The sequence below is a fragment of the Lacerta agilis genome, chromosome 8, assembly GCF_009819535.1.
Source record: "Lacerta agilis isolate rLacAgi1 chromosome 8, rLacAgi1.pri, whole genome shotgun sequence".
NCBI classification, from domain to species: domain Eukaryota; kingdom Metazoa; phylum Chordata; class Lepidosauria; order Squamata; family Lacertidae; genus Lacerta; species Lacerta agilis.
Window position 1 is genome coordinate 1,542,666 of NC_046319.1, and position 16,887 is coordinate 1,559,552.

At 46.2% G+C, this 16,887-nt stretch overlaps 1 protein-coding gene across 1 annotated transcript in view; it reads left to right on the forward strand.

The window, feature by feature from the left end:
* Window positions 1-16,887, forward strand: part of FAM178B (family with sequence similarity 178 member B) — a 167,220-nt gene that overhangs the window by 68,935 nt on the left and 81,398 nt on the right. Inside the window, exons 11-13 of the mRNA XM_033156711.1 lie at window positions 2,668-2,767; window positions 6,086-6,262; window positions 8,639-8,736. Coding sequence (XP_033012602.1) covers window positions 2,668-2,767; window positions 6,086-6,262; window positions 8,639-8,736 — 375 coding nt within the window. The remainder of the gene's footprint in view (window positions 1-2,667; window positions 2,768-6,085; window positions 6,263-8,638; window positions 8,737-16,887) is intronic.

A 16,887-nucleotide genomic window follows, 5' to 3' on the forward strand; every position in this document is an offset into this window, starting at 1 on the left:
CTAAACAAGTATTAGAAGTCACCCCAGAACTGGCCCTACTAAACGCCTTCCAAGATAATAATGCCCACTCACAACACAAAGAACTCATAATCCACCTACTCTCAGCAGCCAGAAACATCATAGCCAGACACTGGAGAGACCTGTCAGGAGTAAGCATGGACCAATGGTACCCAATAGTATGGGAAACAGCTTTATTAGAAAAACTTACCAACAGCTGAAACTGACATGGGGACAAATAGAAGAAGACACCTTCACCCCAATATGGTTCCCCTTTATCACTTACACAGCCCAACAAGACAACGACAAGTATCCACCGACAGCATACGAATCAATCTGGCTAACCTGATTCAAAAATACACACTCACACTCTGCTCACACATAAACAAATTTCACTACAGCCAATCAAAGACAACCCTAGGCCACCCCCAACCTCTCTCACCACCAAGGAAATACAAGCAACTACTAAAGAGAACCCACACAAGTGACACTGACACAAAACCCACACATACTCTAAGTAGAATACAGTAGAAGCATTGTCACCTGACCCCACCCCACTCACCATTCCCCCCTCCACCTGTTTCCCCCTTTTCTTCCTAATCTAACACTAGTCTCACAACAAATGAAACTGATCTGTAGAAAACACAACTTGAAAAAAGAGACATTGCACATACTTTTGTAAAGCAAAAAATGTTTAACAAAAAAATATAATAAAGGCTAAACAACAACAACAACAACAAAACAGTGGGACTGAACTTGGGGAGCTGGCACAGGCACACAGACAGGGGCGGAGCGTGGGGGCGTCCGCCCCGGGTACCACCCGGGGGGGGGACACTTGGTGTGACCCCTCCCTCTCTAGCCCACCCCTCGCTCTTTAAAAAGGGCTTTTTTCAGCACTTGGCTCGGCGGGGAGGTGAGGGGCGGGCCAGCAAGGAGGGATGACACCCTCCCTCTCTCGCCTCTCCTTGCCTCTGCACTGCGGCTCTGCCCAGCCCGCTGTGACACATGCGTCGTGATGTAACGGTGCACGCGTCACGGCGCCCCGCCCCTAGGGGGGTGCCTCCACACACGCCGCCCCAGGTGGCGAAGAGGCTTGCTACGCCCCTGCACACAGATTCTACCTTTCAGCCAAAGTTAAGTTTAGATTTGTATTGCCTACACATTTAAGCCTCATGTGAAAATGCCTGTGCTTTGGAATAAAAAAAGAGTTAAAGATGGGGCTGCTGTGTGTCCACCCACCCCCAAGGAAATTCAAGAACAGTGCTTGTTTTTATGAGATTTCAACAGGATAGTAAGAGTTAAAAATGTGGTATTAAGAAATGAGAGAACTTTCTTTCATCCTGATTAAATTATACAGTCTTCAATGTAGGTCAGACTTTTGAGCTAAAAGCCTTCTAATAATAAAAAGAGGCATTTTTAAAAATCACTTTAGGTTATGAAGAAGAGGAAGAAATAAATAAAAGAGAATAAAGGGCTGGTGGAATCAGAGCTGCCGTCTGATCCTGCATGTTCAGTTTCAGCCCAAAGCAATCTGAGATGGCTGAGAAACTGAGCCTTGTAACTGAAGGTTTCTAATGGGAACGAAGGGTGGGGGCTGAGATGTGAGGTCTCCCCCCGCCCCCAAGTTAGATTTGCTGAGCAGAAATCTGGAGCAGAGTGTGAAATCGCCTTTTGCTCCACGTTTCCATGATGAAAGCGTGTGTTGGAAGCCCTCCACTCTCTGGGTTAGGATGAAATTATTTCTCAAAACAGCAGCGGGCAACATGCCAGCCAGACTCAAGTGGTTTCGTGTGGGGAGGGGAGAGGAGGGGGAGACTATGAAAAAGCACAATTATTCCAGCTCCGTCCAGTTGAATTTACTCAGTCTCAATGGAAAGTGCTTTTTTTGTGACAGTCCCCACTGGTATGGAGTACAGCATAGTCACCTCTTTTTTTGCCGTCCAAGACCAACCATTTTGTGTTGACACCTGCAGCACTTTTACCAGGTTATCAGTACTGGCACCAAAGAAATGGGGTGTTGGGGGACGGGCAGTACCTCTGGTGTGGGACACATCATGCTCCTTTTGGGGTAGTTCTTCCACCTTTGGTCCGCGCCCTGCGCTCAGCTCTCACCTTTGGAAACAATTTTCAGATTGTTCCCATGTTTAATGGTTGCAAACTGTACTGGTGAATGATCGTTTTTTTAATATTGAAAAAGATATAGAATGATCTATGGTCACCACTGTCCCAAGATCAGTTTTCTGATCAAAGCATTCTCTGCATAGAGAATGATAAACTGTGACTTGCGGATTTTAATGATATAATTGATGTTTGCATCCAAAAGAGCTCGAAAGAAACTGTTCTGTATATAGTGTAATGTTATAATAATGTACCTATGATTCTCCTGTGACTGTGTTGTGTTAATGTGTTCATTAATCTCATACTTTTGTAAACTTATTAAAGGTTATACATTTATAAACAATCTTTTTATCCATGCTAAAATTTAAACAATGTTCTGCTTTCATTGCGTAGATAAATAAGAGAGTGAGGTTTCATTTCTCATGATCAGATGCTGTTAAGTTTGGCATCCCCAAGGTCTTCAGCCTAAGGACTCCAGGCCTGGTGCTAGAGCATCCAGGGTTGCCCTTGGTCTCCCCCTATTGACCTCCTCCTTGTTCCTCTTGCCTCAAGGGTTTCTGAACACCTTCCTGGCTCCGCAGACCCCAAGAGCGAGAGCCTTCCTGAGTCTTGGCAGCTCACCTTGACATCAGTGCTTGGAGATATATTTAAGGTAAGTGTCAAGCAAAACACCTGGTGCATCCAGACATAGCTACTCTCAGCTGTCAACCCAGCATGAAAACATGCCCACTGCATTTTGGGCACATGTCCCAATCTCTCCCTCCAGACTGAATTTAGGAGAAGCCTGTTTTTCCAGTTTGCAATGGAAACTGGATTGGCAGGCCCTGGTGCCATCTCTCTTCTCAGAGCAGTTTTTCAGGGGTTAAAAAAGCTGTTTGGTTTTTAAAAAACAAAACATAAAACAAACCACCAAACAAGAGTTTCATGCAGGGTACTCACGGGGGCGGGGGGCAGGGTGGGGTGGGGGGGTTAAACAAACAGCTTGTCTGAATCATGGGGAGACAGGTGCAGTGGAAGAGGTGGTCATGATTTGATTTGAAGGCTTCAAGGAGTGAAGGCAACACAGCTCACCTGCAGCATCAAAAGCTACACCTGCTCCTGTGTCTCTCCATATGCAACCACCATTTTCTGGCTGAGACACAGACAATGTGGGAGGGGTTTAGATTATCTAAAGCAGGTTCTGGAAACTAACATTACGCATGATCTGTTGGGAGGCTCAAAATGTGATAGGTTCCAGAAAGCCGTTTTTGTCAAAAACAACCCAGATTCTGGATGAGGAGGCCCTATTTAATAGCAAAGACCCAAAGCCTAGGTGCCCTCAACATGTTCTGGAGTGCAACTCCTGTCAGCCCTGACCATTGGCTGGAGCTGATGGGCATTGTAGTCCAAAACATCTGGAGGGCATCAGGTTGGGGAAGACTGAGCTAGGCCCTGGAAATAAGATATTGACTGGCATTTATTTGCACAATCTTGTTCTGGTGTTAGCTAATCCAGTTTCATTCACCCAGTGTGTGGATTAGCTCCTCTGCCTTCCATCCTCCTAATCCGCTGTTTGTCACACACCACAATCATCTCTGTGGCAGCTAATTGTGATGCCCCTACCCAGGGGATTAGGATTTTCAAGTGGTGATGGGGGAAAGCACCGCTGAAACCATCACAACCTTAAAGTGTCAGAGCTATTTGTTACACAGAAGCATTCCTGGTGTGACAGCATGAGCCCAGAAGTCTGATGTGCCAAGAAAAATGCTTGCAACAAGGACCAATTTTCCATGCTTTGTGTGACATACTGCTCAGAAACAGGGCTTGGTTAAAAACTTTAAAAAGTGAGCTGCTGAATCAAATGCAAGGGCTGTGAAGCAGGGTGGCAGTCCATGGATCCATTTTTTCTTGTTGCTATGAAACTGTGACAGCAGCGCAGTTACATTTGCAGAAAACTGAAACTGATGTGCTAGGTTTCTTTTGCAGGGGGGTGGATAACATTTTTCCAGGGACAAAGATGTGGTTTGATAGCTAGGGGGAACATAACACCTTGCAACAGAAGCACCGTCTTCAGGGAAAGGCACCACTCCTCTACACCATCAAAGGCTCTGGATGTTGGAATTACGATAAATTATGTAAAACAAGCTGGTATGTGTGGGTTTCCCCAATCTGAATCATTCAGATTGGGAATTTGAGCGTGCCTTTGTGCAGAGTTTTAGGACCTGCTTGGCCGCAGAGCATGCATGGCCAGCATAAGGGGAAAGAATCACCATATTCTGTCTCCTGCAACAGACAAGCAGTTGTGCCTGGGCACAAAGAGCCTGCCCCTTCCTGGGGGCTCTAAATGGAAAGCTGCACAGGAACAGCTCTTCCTTTATCGTATCTGATGTCAGAACAACATAGTCATATATACAGAACAACAAGCAATATGGGCTGCCATTGCAAAACGAATAAAGCTGATATACAACGTATTTTCTGGACTTGTCCAAAAATAAAGAAATTCTGTTGGGCGATGATAAAAGAAATAGAAACAGTCACAGGGTATACACTTTTAGTAGATCCATTGGTTGTCCTTTGTGGATATATTAAAGACCATGTTATAATGGATGATAAAAGACTGGTTTTTAATTTATTATACATATGCTCATATAACCATAAGCCATAACTAGGGGGGAAATAAGGACCCCTTTGTTGAAAGGCTGGATAATCAGTGTGGGACATTGTAAATATGATCAAATTAACTTACTTAGTCAAAGTCAGAGCAGGCAGGCAATCTTATTATTGTTTTATAGAAAAATGGAATGCATTTATAATGTATTGGTGTAATAAAGTACAGGAAAAAGCAAATCCACACATTTTATTAGGAATATGATAATGCATTTCTGTATAATTATACAGAGACTTTATGCAGATCAAGAAAGCAATATGTACTATAAGTTTCCATTATTATACTTTTTTATTACTTCTCTTTTGTTCTCTCAAATTAATATTGTATATACGTGGGGGGGAAGAGAAATTATATATAAAGAGAGAGAAAGAGATAATGCAGCCCTTAGGCTGAAAAAGGTTCCCAACTCCTGTTCTAGTCCTGGGTAGAAACTACAAGGAGACCAGCAAAGAAGTCCCTTAATAATCAGTCTGAAGCTGACTTCTACAGATAGGACTTCAGACTTATTCACACTTACTTTTCCTCTGTTCTTTCCAGGCATGGTCCGCACTTTTAAGCTCTGTATCTGAGCACCGTGTTTTATTACTTCACGAAAACCTGCTCTTTAAAGCTCAATTGGAGCAAATGTCAATCCATGGAAACCCCAAATTGACATTTGCTCTGATTCAGCTTTAAAGAGTGGGGTTTTGCAGAAAAAACCAACACTTGGACATGGAGCGGTAAAGCAAGGACCTGTGCCTGCAAACAGTGGGACTAACAGTAAGTGTGAATAAGCCCTGTGTCTGGCTTCCTTTGCATGTTCTGTGTTGCGTTCTCATAGCCCCCCTGAAAATGCACTGGAAGACACTGCCCATCTCCAGGCCATTGCTCTAAAAACACAGTATTATCGTCTATATTGCTACTAGACTTTTTCACCCATCTGGCACTTCTAATCTACAAAGTGCTTCTCTATCTTTGTTGTGTCAGGTGACTTGTTATTTCCACATTATAGAGGGGAACTAATAGTGAGAGACAGTGGCACAAATTCACGTTAGAGGTGGTTCTCAGACATGGATCTTGCCGGGTCCCAAGCCAGTGTTCAGTGCTTCAGGCCACTGGGCTGTGGCAGGTTGCAGTTAGAAGTAGGATTGATCTGGGAGCTTGGATGCCTGCCTGCCAGCTAGCCATGACTGCCTGCCAAATTAATCTGTATGGTGTTGGATAACTTCTGGGAAGCTCTTCTTATGATATTCCTGATGGGTCAGGCTTGGGGAAGACCCCCTGCCTCATTCTCATACTGCCACATCCTCCTGACACTGTTTGGGTTTCTCCTTTCCTTCCTAGTTCCTGACATTGTGTGTGGCATCCCATCCAGACTCCTACCCTGACCGCCAGCGCTTGGCCCTCCTTGTGTTGCTCTGCCGGCTTGGCCTGGACAAGAACCTGCGGAAGCATCCACAGACAGGGCTTCAGCAATTGCTGCTGGTCCTGTTTGAAGGCATCCAGGACTGGTCAGAAAAGGTATGACCTCTCCAGTTAGTACCCTTGTGAACAGAGTTGCCTCCCCCTTTTTGCTGACCCTGTTTGTGTGTCTTTAATATTTCCATGTCAGACTTCCCCATGTCCAGAAAAGCTTCACCTGCTGAATTTCTGTCTGCCAGGCTGCTGTCAAAGACAAAGGAGCAGTAAAAGAGTTGCCAGTCTTTCCTGTCAGGGCAGGATGGGATTGGCAGATTTCAGTCACAATACACAACTAAAATATCACTAGTTTAAGCTCATTACCAATTTTCCTGCCCAAGTGTGGGAAAGGAGACAGATTTCTCTCGCACAGACTTCCCGTTGTTTTTTCTCAAATGGAATGAAAATTATAATCCACTTTAGCTAGCAGTCTTGTCCACACAGGATGTTTAATGCCTTTTCGCAGGGGTGGCCTGTTGTGTTTGAAACGGGAATGACATCTTCCTGCTCCCCTGCCTCCTCTTGCACTTCTGTCGCCTGAGGCACGTGCATCACTTCGCCCCATGGGTGGGCCAGCTCTGCTGCGAATTCGAAACTGCTTGTGTCTCAGTTTTATTGCAGCTTCCACACAACATCCTCATCCAACTGCCAGCCAGCCCTTACTCCCGATTAATTCAAATCTTCCTGATCCACAGGTAATTTATTAAGGGAAGAAAACCCAATATAAAAATATCATGTTACCTCACCATGGGTGCACTGAAACACATTGTGTGGATGGTGGTCCCGCCCCTGACCCCCAACACACCACACATATGTAATGAATTTTTGCTGGGTGCTACATATTGCCATGCTTTCTGCTTCTGTTTGCTGTTCAAGAAAACACAGCCCTAAGGCAAGGATGCAGCCTGCCTGTTTCCACCAGTTGTGGCTGAAGGCACGTTTGCAGTATATTAATACTATAGTCTTAGAAGGAAGAATTTACCACTAAAAATTCTGCACCTTCAGAGTTTGAGTTTGCTGTTATTATTTTATTCTGTAACTCTGCATTACCTGTTCTCTGTTACATGTTCTTTTGGTGCCTACATGTTCTTGAATAATAACTGAGTATGCAGAATAGGAGTGGAATGCCCGGTGGTTTCTTTTTCATGATTTCTGTATCCACACTCTTCCTTTCTTCTAATCTTTGGCTTAAAATAATACGACTTTTTGGGAAGGGAGGAAACAAATGTGGGTCAAGCAAATCTGAATAAGTGATACAGTGTAAGGAAATGTATGCATATTTGCTCAAGATACATGATTTATTTGGGGCTTAGATTTTGGGAGGTTGGTTTTCATGTTGGGGGTCTACACGTTGCCCTGGTTGTGGATAAGAGCAGCAACAAGAGCAGAGCTTTTCAGTGTGCAATACTGCACAGTAAGGTTCACTATGGAGAGTCCCTGCCCATAGGCACTGCTTCTTCTTACAATCCATGTGTACCTTCTTCTTGTCTTCAGAAACCTGCTGCAGCAATAGGGTTCCCCTCCATTGGAGCCCTGCTGATTCATGCTTGTCTTCTGCCTCTTTCTGCAACACAGCCAGCAGCATCTTCCATTCAGCTGCTTAATTAATTGCAAGGCTTAATGAACCTCTGGCTTGAGCTTTGGTTCGGCAATTCCCTGCAGAGCCTGACAGAGCTGCTGGCATGCTTGGCTCGGCTGGGGTCGCAGCAGCCTGCTGGGTGGAGACAGGCACTGTGTTGAGACTGCTCCGTGCTCCGGTGCTTCAGACCTCCAACGCCCGCTTCCAGCTGCAGTCTGGCCTTGAACACCCTTAATGGGGAAAGAGTCCCCAGGATTTAATACCAGCTGTTGGTTAGAGGGATATAGCTGTGCAACAGGGAGAAACTCACATCATTAAACTAACATCAGCCTAGAGCTAGTGAGCAAAGGACATAAGAGCTGCACTGAGCATGAGGTTGGCTCCATGTTGCATGCATGTCACCGTGCAGCTGAGCAGACATCAGGTTCCACAAGAACTTTAGAGTGCTGCCAGAGATGGCCAAAGGTCCATCTAGTGTAGCATCCTGTTCCTCACAGAGGCCAATCAGATGCTTGCTGCATCCTCCACCTAGGCAAGCAACATGCGTTGTGGCATTTCAAGGGCACATTCCTGCCAGGCAAAAGCACTCGAGGAAGGGATACCTGGTGAGGGGTGTGGCCTGGGTAAGGACATGTCTCAGGGAGAGTTCAAAGGGCCAGCTAGAGAGGCCTGAGGTTCCCTCCCATGGTTTATGGGAAGCTTGCAAGCAGGACATAAGGGCCATAGCCTGCAGATGTTCACTGGAGCTGTTCATCTTGAAACATCACCCACCCACTCCATCTCATCCTTCTCCCCATAAGTAACCATCTCAACCCTCCTCCCCGGCAACTTCACAACTGACACATCCTTTCCTTTTGCAGCTGCCAGAATTGTGCAGGTCCCTCTGCCATGTCTCACAGCATCATCACAATTTGGTAGCTGTTGTGCGTTCCTTTCCTGACACCACAGCCAGAGGACGGTGAGTTTGCCCTTGTTCAGTAAGAATGGAAGGCAGGATGACTTGCTAGAGAGATCCTGGAAGAAGTGTGGCTAGATGCCTCTGGAATTTTGACATGTGTGAGGCACTAATTATTGCAAGTGCCTGCCATACTCGGACCTAAATGTTTCCAGGGGATGCTTGCTGCTAAATCAGAAACATGGCTGTGCAGTGAAACATGCTGTTATCTGGGAAGTCCCCTTCTCTTCTCCTCTCTCTCCCAGTGCTCCCACTCTGCTCACAGCCTTGCCCCCAATAGAATGCCAGCTCCTTCCTAGCCTCCCCTGTCCAAACAGAGTGTCAGCATGTTGAGAAATGTGTGCTTTGGAAAAAAAGAAAGGGGGGGGGGCAGGAGTGTCTATTTCAGACCAAAACAAAATCGAAAATTCTTTCTAGTAGCACCTTAGAGACCAACTGAGTTTGTTCCTGGTATGAGCTTTCGTGTGCATGCACACTTCTTCAGATACCAAGAAGTGCACACGAAAGCTCATACCAGGAACAAACTCAGTTGGTCTCTAAGGTGCTACTAGAAAGAATTTTCGATTTTGTTTTGACTATGGCAGACCAACACGGCTACCCACCTATTTCAGACCACATTGTTTAGAATGAGAACATGGTGCAACTTAAAACTGATACCAGAGGCATCATATTGTGATGCACTGAGGGAGTTGGTGGTGGGACTGATGACAATGTCGTCTCTGACATTGCCTGGCTTCACCGACCCAATGTCTTATCATGTGTGCGTGGAACAGGCAGAGGATCCTCTGGCTGTGGGTGGGGGGGGGGCAGTAGTGAAAGGAAAACAGGAGGCACAGGCTGCAATTTCAGCAAGCCTAAGGAAGCACAGAGCACTCAGAAAGGAAGGCTGGATGGTGGGAGGAACATCAGGGAATGGAGCAGAAGGACAAGAGAACGGGCAGAGGTGGAAGGCACACATGGCCTCAAAAACAGTTTCTTAAAAAGTTACAAGGCAAGGACAAAGTGATTTGGAATGCCCACCCAAATCTCTGGCAGCTGCTGCAGGAGCAGATCTCCAGTGTAAAAAGTGTTAGGATAATGGAATTTGGAGGATTTAGCCCAGAGGCTGCCCCCTATGCAGAGACTGCTGCCATAATCTCTTGCTTGCCAGCCTATCTCCCTTCTCCAGCTCCTGTACTAACTTTTCAATCCAATCACCATGAAATGAGCATGCCATCCTCAATCATAGTGTGCCGTGGTGATAGTCCAGCAGTCGTGCTGTGAGAATCATGTCGTTGCACGTGCACGCCACAGCATTCTGCTTGCAGTGGGAAATCCTTGCCCAGATCAGAACATACGTCTCAGGGCCCCTCCAGATGTCCTTGGTGTGTTCATCATGATTTGTGCTCAGGATGCTGTCAGGGCAAGTTATACACAATAATGCTTCCCATTCCATTTCCACCTGCGAAAGGTTTGGGGCAGTTTGGGGGCAGTCAGCTGCACTTAGTGCATGCACCGTAGTTTCCTGCTGAAATCCATACCTTTTTCTATACTACAAATGCTCCTGCTTGTAATAGTGCAGGAGTGCCTTGGAAATGTGCTGTATCTGCCTCTGTGATATATAACCCCTCCCACATACTTCCTGTTGATGCCAAATACTGTGGCATCCTGTGGTGGAAACAAGCTATGGCTCAGCACAACAACCACAGCCTGAGCATAAAAACTTCAAAAGTGCAGAAATAAAAGTACTGTATGGTGTCATGGTATCCTGCACTCAGAGAGGATATGGGAGAAGATGGGAATGCATACAATGGCATGGACTGCTTTAAAGTGCAGGAACACAGGGAAAGCAGCACAGAACAACAGATAAAGCCGTATGACGTGTGGATGGTCCATGCCAAAGGCATTGTTCATGTGTAAGTGATATTTTTCTGCATCCGCCTGCAATAAAAGAGCAGTCTGGGTGTGCCCTGAGGAGGAGAGAGAGTGAGTCTGGGCGGGTGGGTGGAGGCAGGCCCCCCCCACTACTTTCCCCTCCCAAGAACGTGTGAGCCAGGGTCTCCTCCACAGAAGCCCATCTCACACCATTTCCCTTCCTCAGGGAAGGGGAGATTGCATGATTAAGACCTCCTCCTTAAGGTCTTCTCATGACTGGTCATCATGGTGGACTGCCCAGCAGGTGGTGTTTGGCGCGGAAGACAGCAGCCCAGACACCAGTTGTGGCACCGGCTATGCCAAGACCACCATCCCTGACGTATGAACAGAGAAGCATGGAGATGGGGAGAAAGTGTCAGAAACACTTGCGGGGGGGGGGGTCCTTCCATAGTTCCTTGATATTGTGGTAGGTGGTGGTTGTGCACACAGGAATTTCCTAGCCAAAAGTTTGCTTGAAGGTTCCTAGTCCTACAGATCTGATAGAGAGATTGAAGTGAAAAGGGACAGGGCTGCCAGGGGCTATGTGTGTTTCTGAAGGTGTTCCTGTTGTTCCTGTTGTTCCTGTTCGGGGGCACTAAAAGGGCACTTAGCAGCTTTACGGAGGACCTGGGCAGAAGCTACAACTTTAGGGTTGCTAGATTAGCTTATAGCTCATAGGAAGTGCTGCATTTGCTCATCTCCACATTTCCACACATGTCCTCTTGTGGGAGCCGACTTAAGCGGCAGATCTGATGGGGAACAGTTGCTGGAAGGGAGTGGCTCAGATGAGAAACCTCGAATCATCTGTAACCACACAAAGGCCTCATCTCCTTTCTGAAACTTGCCGCTCTTCATGGGGCCCATTTCCTTCTTTGGGAGGTGGGGCAGAAATTTCCAAAGATTGCCTTTTCCTTTGCACATTGCTTGGGAGAGGAAAGGCATTCAGGCATCCATTCCTGGGGTCAAGAGTTCAAGTCCCAGCAAAGGGAAGCGGAAGCAGAGGGATGAGAGTTCATGGCTTCCTCTGCACACAGGCTGCTTCCACCCCATCCTGCTCGCTCCCACCCAAGCCGGCATGAGAGCCTACAAAGGCCTCAGGAGATCAAGGCCAGGCTCAGAGGAGGGAGAGAACTAGAGTGGTTTGAGAGTTGGTTTGAATAAGACCTTGTGGACCTCACTTACAAAAGGAGGCACTGATTTTCAGTCCAGTCTTGTGCATGTTTACTGTGAAAGCTGTTTGGCAGTGGAACGGTCTCCCTCGGGTGGTTGTGGACTCTCCTTCCTTGGAGGTTGGATGGCCATCTGTCATGGATGCTTTAGTTGAGATTCCTGCATTACAAGACTAGAGGTCCCTTGGGGTCCCTTCCAACGCTACCATTCTATGTTCTGTGATTCAATGGGCTTCTTCCGAAGTATACAGGACCACAAACTTACAGTTTATCCCCTCTCAGTGGCTACTGCTTGTTTCCATGTGCCAGTTCACCTAAATGAGGGCTGTCGAGTGACTGAAGATCTTTTGTGTGTGTTTGCTATTATCAAAGAGTAAGTTTCCCTCCTTTTCTCCCCATTTCTGTCCACTTTATCTCACCTACCCTGAGACCAGAAGTCTCGCCAAATGGTCTCAGCTCCTTGATTCACTTGCTTCTTCTTTTGCCTCACCCAAAATGGAGCTTGTATGTTTAGCAGTGCCTGGCCAATTCATGGCTACAAAACAACATGAACATGAGCATCCTGCCTTTCACCAAGGCTCCTGGTTGTACCTGCCACCCTGTTGCTCTAAATCCCTGCCCCCCACAACACACAGTTGCTGTGCCTCAATTATTAGCTTGTCGGGAAATGTTAAGCATAATAGTTGCTCTAGGGCATTCTTAGACTTTTGCAGTGGACTGTCTGCTTCTGTTACTGTGAAGGAAAGGGCTGCTCATTAATACTCAAGAAATGAAGCCCTTCCTTCTTGGATGGAGCTGAAGTGGAACATTGCATTTCTGCAATGGCCCTGACAATAACAGGCCAATGTTAGCTATCCTTCGATAGGTCAGTCAGTTTAAGAGAAGTAGCTCAACCAATGAGAAGTTGGGGGTATGTTTTTATTGCATGGAATTGCATTCCCAATTAAGAAGCAGTGTATAACAGTAGGAAACTCACATTGCTTTCAGAACAGCTGCTTATTGAGCATTCATGTTAATTTGTTTGTAGGGAGATTAAAGGTAAAGGGACCCCTGACCATTAGGTCCAGTCGTGTCCGACTCTGGGGTTGCGGCGCTCATCTCGCGTTACTGGCCGAGGGAGCCAGCGTACAGCTTCCGGGTCATGTGGCTAGCATAACTAAGCCGCTTCTGGCGAACCAGAGCAGCGCATGGAAATGCCGTTTACCTTCCCGCCGGAGCGGTACCTATTTATCTACTTGCACTTTTGACGTGCTTTCGAACTGCTAGGTGGGCAGGAGCTGGGACTGAGCAACGGGAGCTCACCCCATTGTGGGGATTTGAACCGCCGACCTTCTGATCGGCAAGCCCTAGGCTCTGTGGTTTATTATTATTTTATTATTTATTAAGTCAATATACCACCCTTCATCCGAAGATCGCAGGGTGTTTTATAGTATAAATAACATTGCCTCGAAGCAAGTGTTGTTGTCCAACACCTTCCAATCCATTTCCCCTTTACTTTACTTTCCACATGAAGTCCAATCTTTTGGGAAAGTGAGTTTGTTGTGCAAGAGCTCTTAAACAGCTTTAATTGTGAAACCTGAATTTACTGGTATGTTATTGCAGATATTAATATTGCCTAGTTTGAAGCAAGTGGAAGCTTAAGAACTGATTCCTTTTGGAAGACCCATAAAATATTATTCAAACTTTTGCTTGCAGAACTCTTCGAAACATAACAAAAACACCAAATGACACATCCAAAACATCCATACAATGTCTTGTGCTGTCCAGCACAGGCTCAACATCTTAGAAAATATGAAATACTCCAAACAGACCTAGAAGCAGAAGTCTGTCTCTCCCCACAGCCTGCATCCTGCCTTAGGCTGTTTACCTGGAGGCCTTCATTTATGTCCTTACTCCACAGAGTTGAACAAAGAACCATCCACCACTCTTCCTTTTATGACATATTTGCAACTCAATACCTTTGTCACCTGATCCAAGGTTACAACACACACATGTTAGCTAGCAGAAAACAACAATTTGTTAATTATCGACTCAGCAAGAGCTCAGAGTGATCTTCTTGCTTTTCTAAAGTTTCAGTGGAATCTCCCCATGTTAAACCTTTTCACCAACACACATTTAGCCATTTTTTCATTTTAAACCTTCATTAAAGGTTTTCATTTTCCCATTTCTGTGTGAATTAAACCAATTATACTTAACATACATGACTAAATCCCACCTGAAAACAGCATCAGTCTGCAAGTACCCTCAGCAAGTTCTGAGGGTTTGTTGGACATTATTCCCCACTTCCTCCACTTTTCAAGTTCGAGGTCTTGGTTTGCATATTTTGTTCCTTCCCTCCATTTGCGTCTCTACCCTCTTTATCTGGAAGAAATGAGCAAGCAAACTGGGGTCTTTTATACAGTGGTACCTCGGGTTACCGCTAACCCAGAAATAGTACCTCGGGTTAAGAGCTTTGCTTCAGGATGAGAACAGAAATTGCGCAGCAGCAGTGGGAGGCCACATTAGCTAAAGTGGTACCTCATGTTAAGAACAGTTTCAGGTTAAGAACAGACCTCCAGAACGAATTAAGTTCTTAACCTGAGGTACCACTGTATTTCTTTGAATGTGGGATCTCCTTGACTTCCCATGATATGGAACCCAATACAGAAAGCTCTAGAAATAAGCAAGGGACATCCAAATTTGGCTGTTCACTTTTCTGTGAGGTGGGGGCAGTTGGGGTTGGGAGTGGAGGTGGGCCTGCTTGCAATTTTACTCGGGGGCTGCCCAACATACTTGGATGCCTGAGATGGAAAACCTCAGTGATGCCCCCATCATCAGCACCACTTCCATGAATTAATTCAGGGTACAATCCCGTGGGATGTTCTTTTGGGCAAGCTTCATTGGAACGAATGGGGATTGTGTAAGCATGCTCTCAGGCTCTTCCTATTCAGCCCAAGACATTTTGCTCCCTAAGGTGAAGGACAATATGTTGACTTACCCCGCTTTCCATGTACAAAAGCTGACCAGATGAGCAGCTGAAGCTTACTTCAACTCTGTCAAAGGCAGAGTATTCTCCAACACACTTGCAGCCTAGGGTTAGGGGTGCAAGACTGGCCACACAGCACACACAGGCTTGTCCTACAGCACGTTGATATTACTCCCTGCCCCTCAGCATCTGCCACCTGAGGCAGTTGCCTCACTTTGCCTAATGGTAGAGCTGGCCTTGCGTCTGCTCATTTTGGTGCCACCTGCAATATAGGTATCCTTCCAGAAGACTGTGCTCTCTTCAGGATCAGGTATGTCTGTCTTCCACCCTACCCTTAAATGCCCTCAAAATCCATTTCTGAGGAGACTTCCTCACCTTGCCTCATGGAAGGATTGTGGGGTGGGGTGAGTAATGTCCAGACAGACCCTAAGTTTCCTTTCTGTCTTTTGAAAAGTTAGGGCAGTTCCAGAGGTTAAAGCAGGATAATAACTCTACTTAGCTTTGTATAATCCTGACAGCTTTGAACAGGCATTAAGTATTTTATCTCCTTTCCACAGGCACAGAGGGGTGAATGACTTCCTTATGTAATGAGATAATAGTCTGAAAAGTGACTTGCCACCTCCTGGCTCCCCATAATTTGCATTCATTCCTCAGCAGTGCTCTGCTAGGGGCCTGGACTCCCAAGTTCTTTTCTCAACTCAGCTCCCAGTGCCTTTTTTATTGTGCATTCGTGAAGTTTTGTGCTCATGATGATATCAGGGTGGTTACATCTTATCCTGCTTTCAATACAGTTTGTACCTGCAAAAGCTCCAGCGTGGACATCCTGCTTCATTTCCAGTCAGTGCATGCCCTGTAGCTTCCAACTGAAATCCTGTAACGTTTAATACCACAAATATTGGGGTGGGGTGCCCCGCTTTTGCGGCAGAGTGCCCTTCTGGACAGCAATGGCGCAGTAGCATTGGGGAAGCATCGCAGAGCAGCTAAGAAAGCGGAATGACGTGTAGACAGTCCTGTTTAAATCCACCACTAATACTCTGTTCTTGTGCCAATGACACAGTACACCTGCCAACAAGCACCCATCTAGAAGGATCCCAAATCTTCTACGTGCTTTGGAAATATATAAATATAAATTATTCCTCAAGATCATCTACCGGTATATTTCTGTCCAGCTGACTGGCTCTAATCTACACTGTAAGCCTCAGATGAGATGAGATACTGGCCAATGTGGACATTTCTCTTTTAATTGCGGCACAAACTGGACATGGCAGTGAGGCTCCCTTGGCAGCGCATGAGGGATGAATAGGAACAGGAACAGGAGCAAGTGGGAGATCTTCTGAGGGAGCAGAGTGTGCAGGTTTGGAAGGTTTAAGATCATTTCCCTTTCTACTGCTGAATTTCCCCCTCTGAGACGAATAGCAGCATGGGATTGATTTTTGTTAGGATTATAGTTGCATTGTTGAAAATTTTGTGTGTTTGGGGAAGGGGCTCACACCAGTTATTATATATTCTTATATCCCTGATTTCCTTCTAAGTGACTCATTTAGCAGCTTCATGTCTTGTGTGACCCTGAAATGCAGTTGCGAAGTGCTGCAAACCTGAGTGCTTCTTTTCTCCCTTGGGCCATTTATCCCTTCAGAATCAGTTCCCCCATTACTTTTCTATCTATAAGGCAAAGGGGGGGGGAACCCCATATCTTTCATGAATGAGAAAGTAGCAGGGAGGAGAGAAATTTTGCTCGGGAAACTAGCCTGGAGGGAAAGGTTAAAGTAGCCAATCCCCAATTGTCATCCCACCCCACGGCACGCTGCTCCAGGCACATTTTCAGCCCCCTATAACTAAATTTCAGTCGTAGCATACGGTATGTTGGGAGACTGCTCCCATGTCTTGTCTTGTTTGACACGGAGTGCCTGCCCTGATGATCAGATAAATAAGCCTGTGTACTGGCAGCACATCAGTGGAGGCTGATTCACGGGGGCAAATGGGGTGCTGCCCCATGAAGCTCTGTCTGCTCTCAGCCAGCCCCCACCTGCCTGCCTCCTTACAACCTGTCGGGGGGCACTTTTTACAATTGGTCCTGGCTTCACTTAGGGCTCGTCCACACTTCCACTTGCCACATGCCCAGAAAGC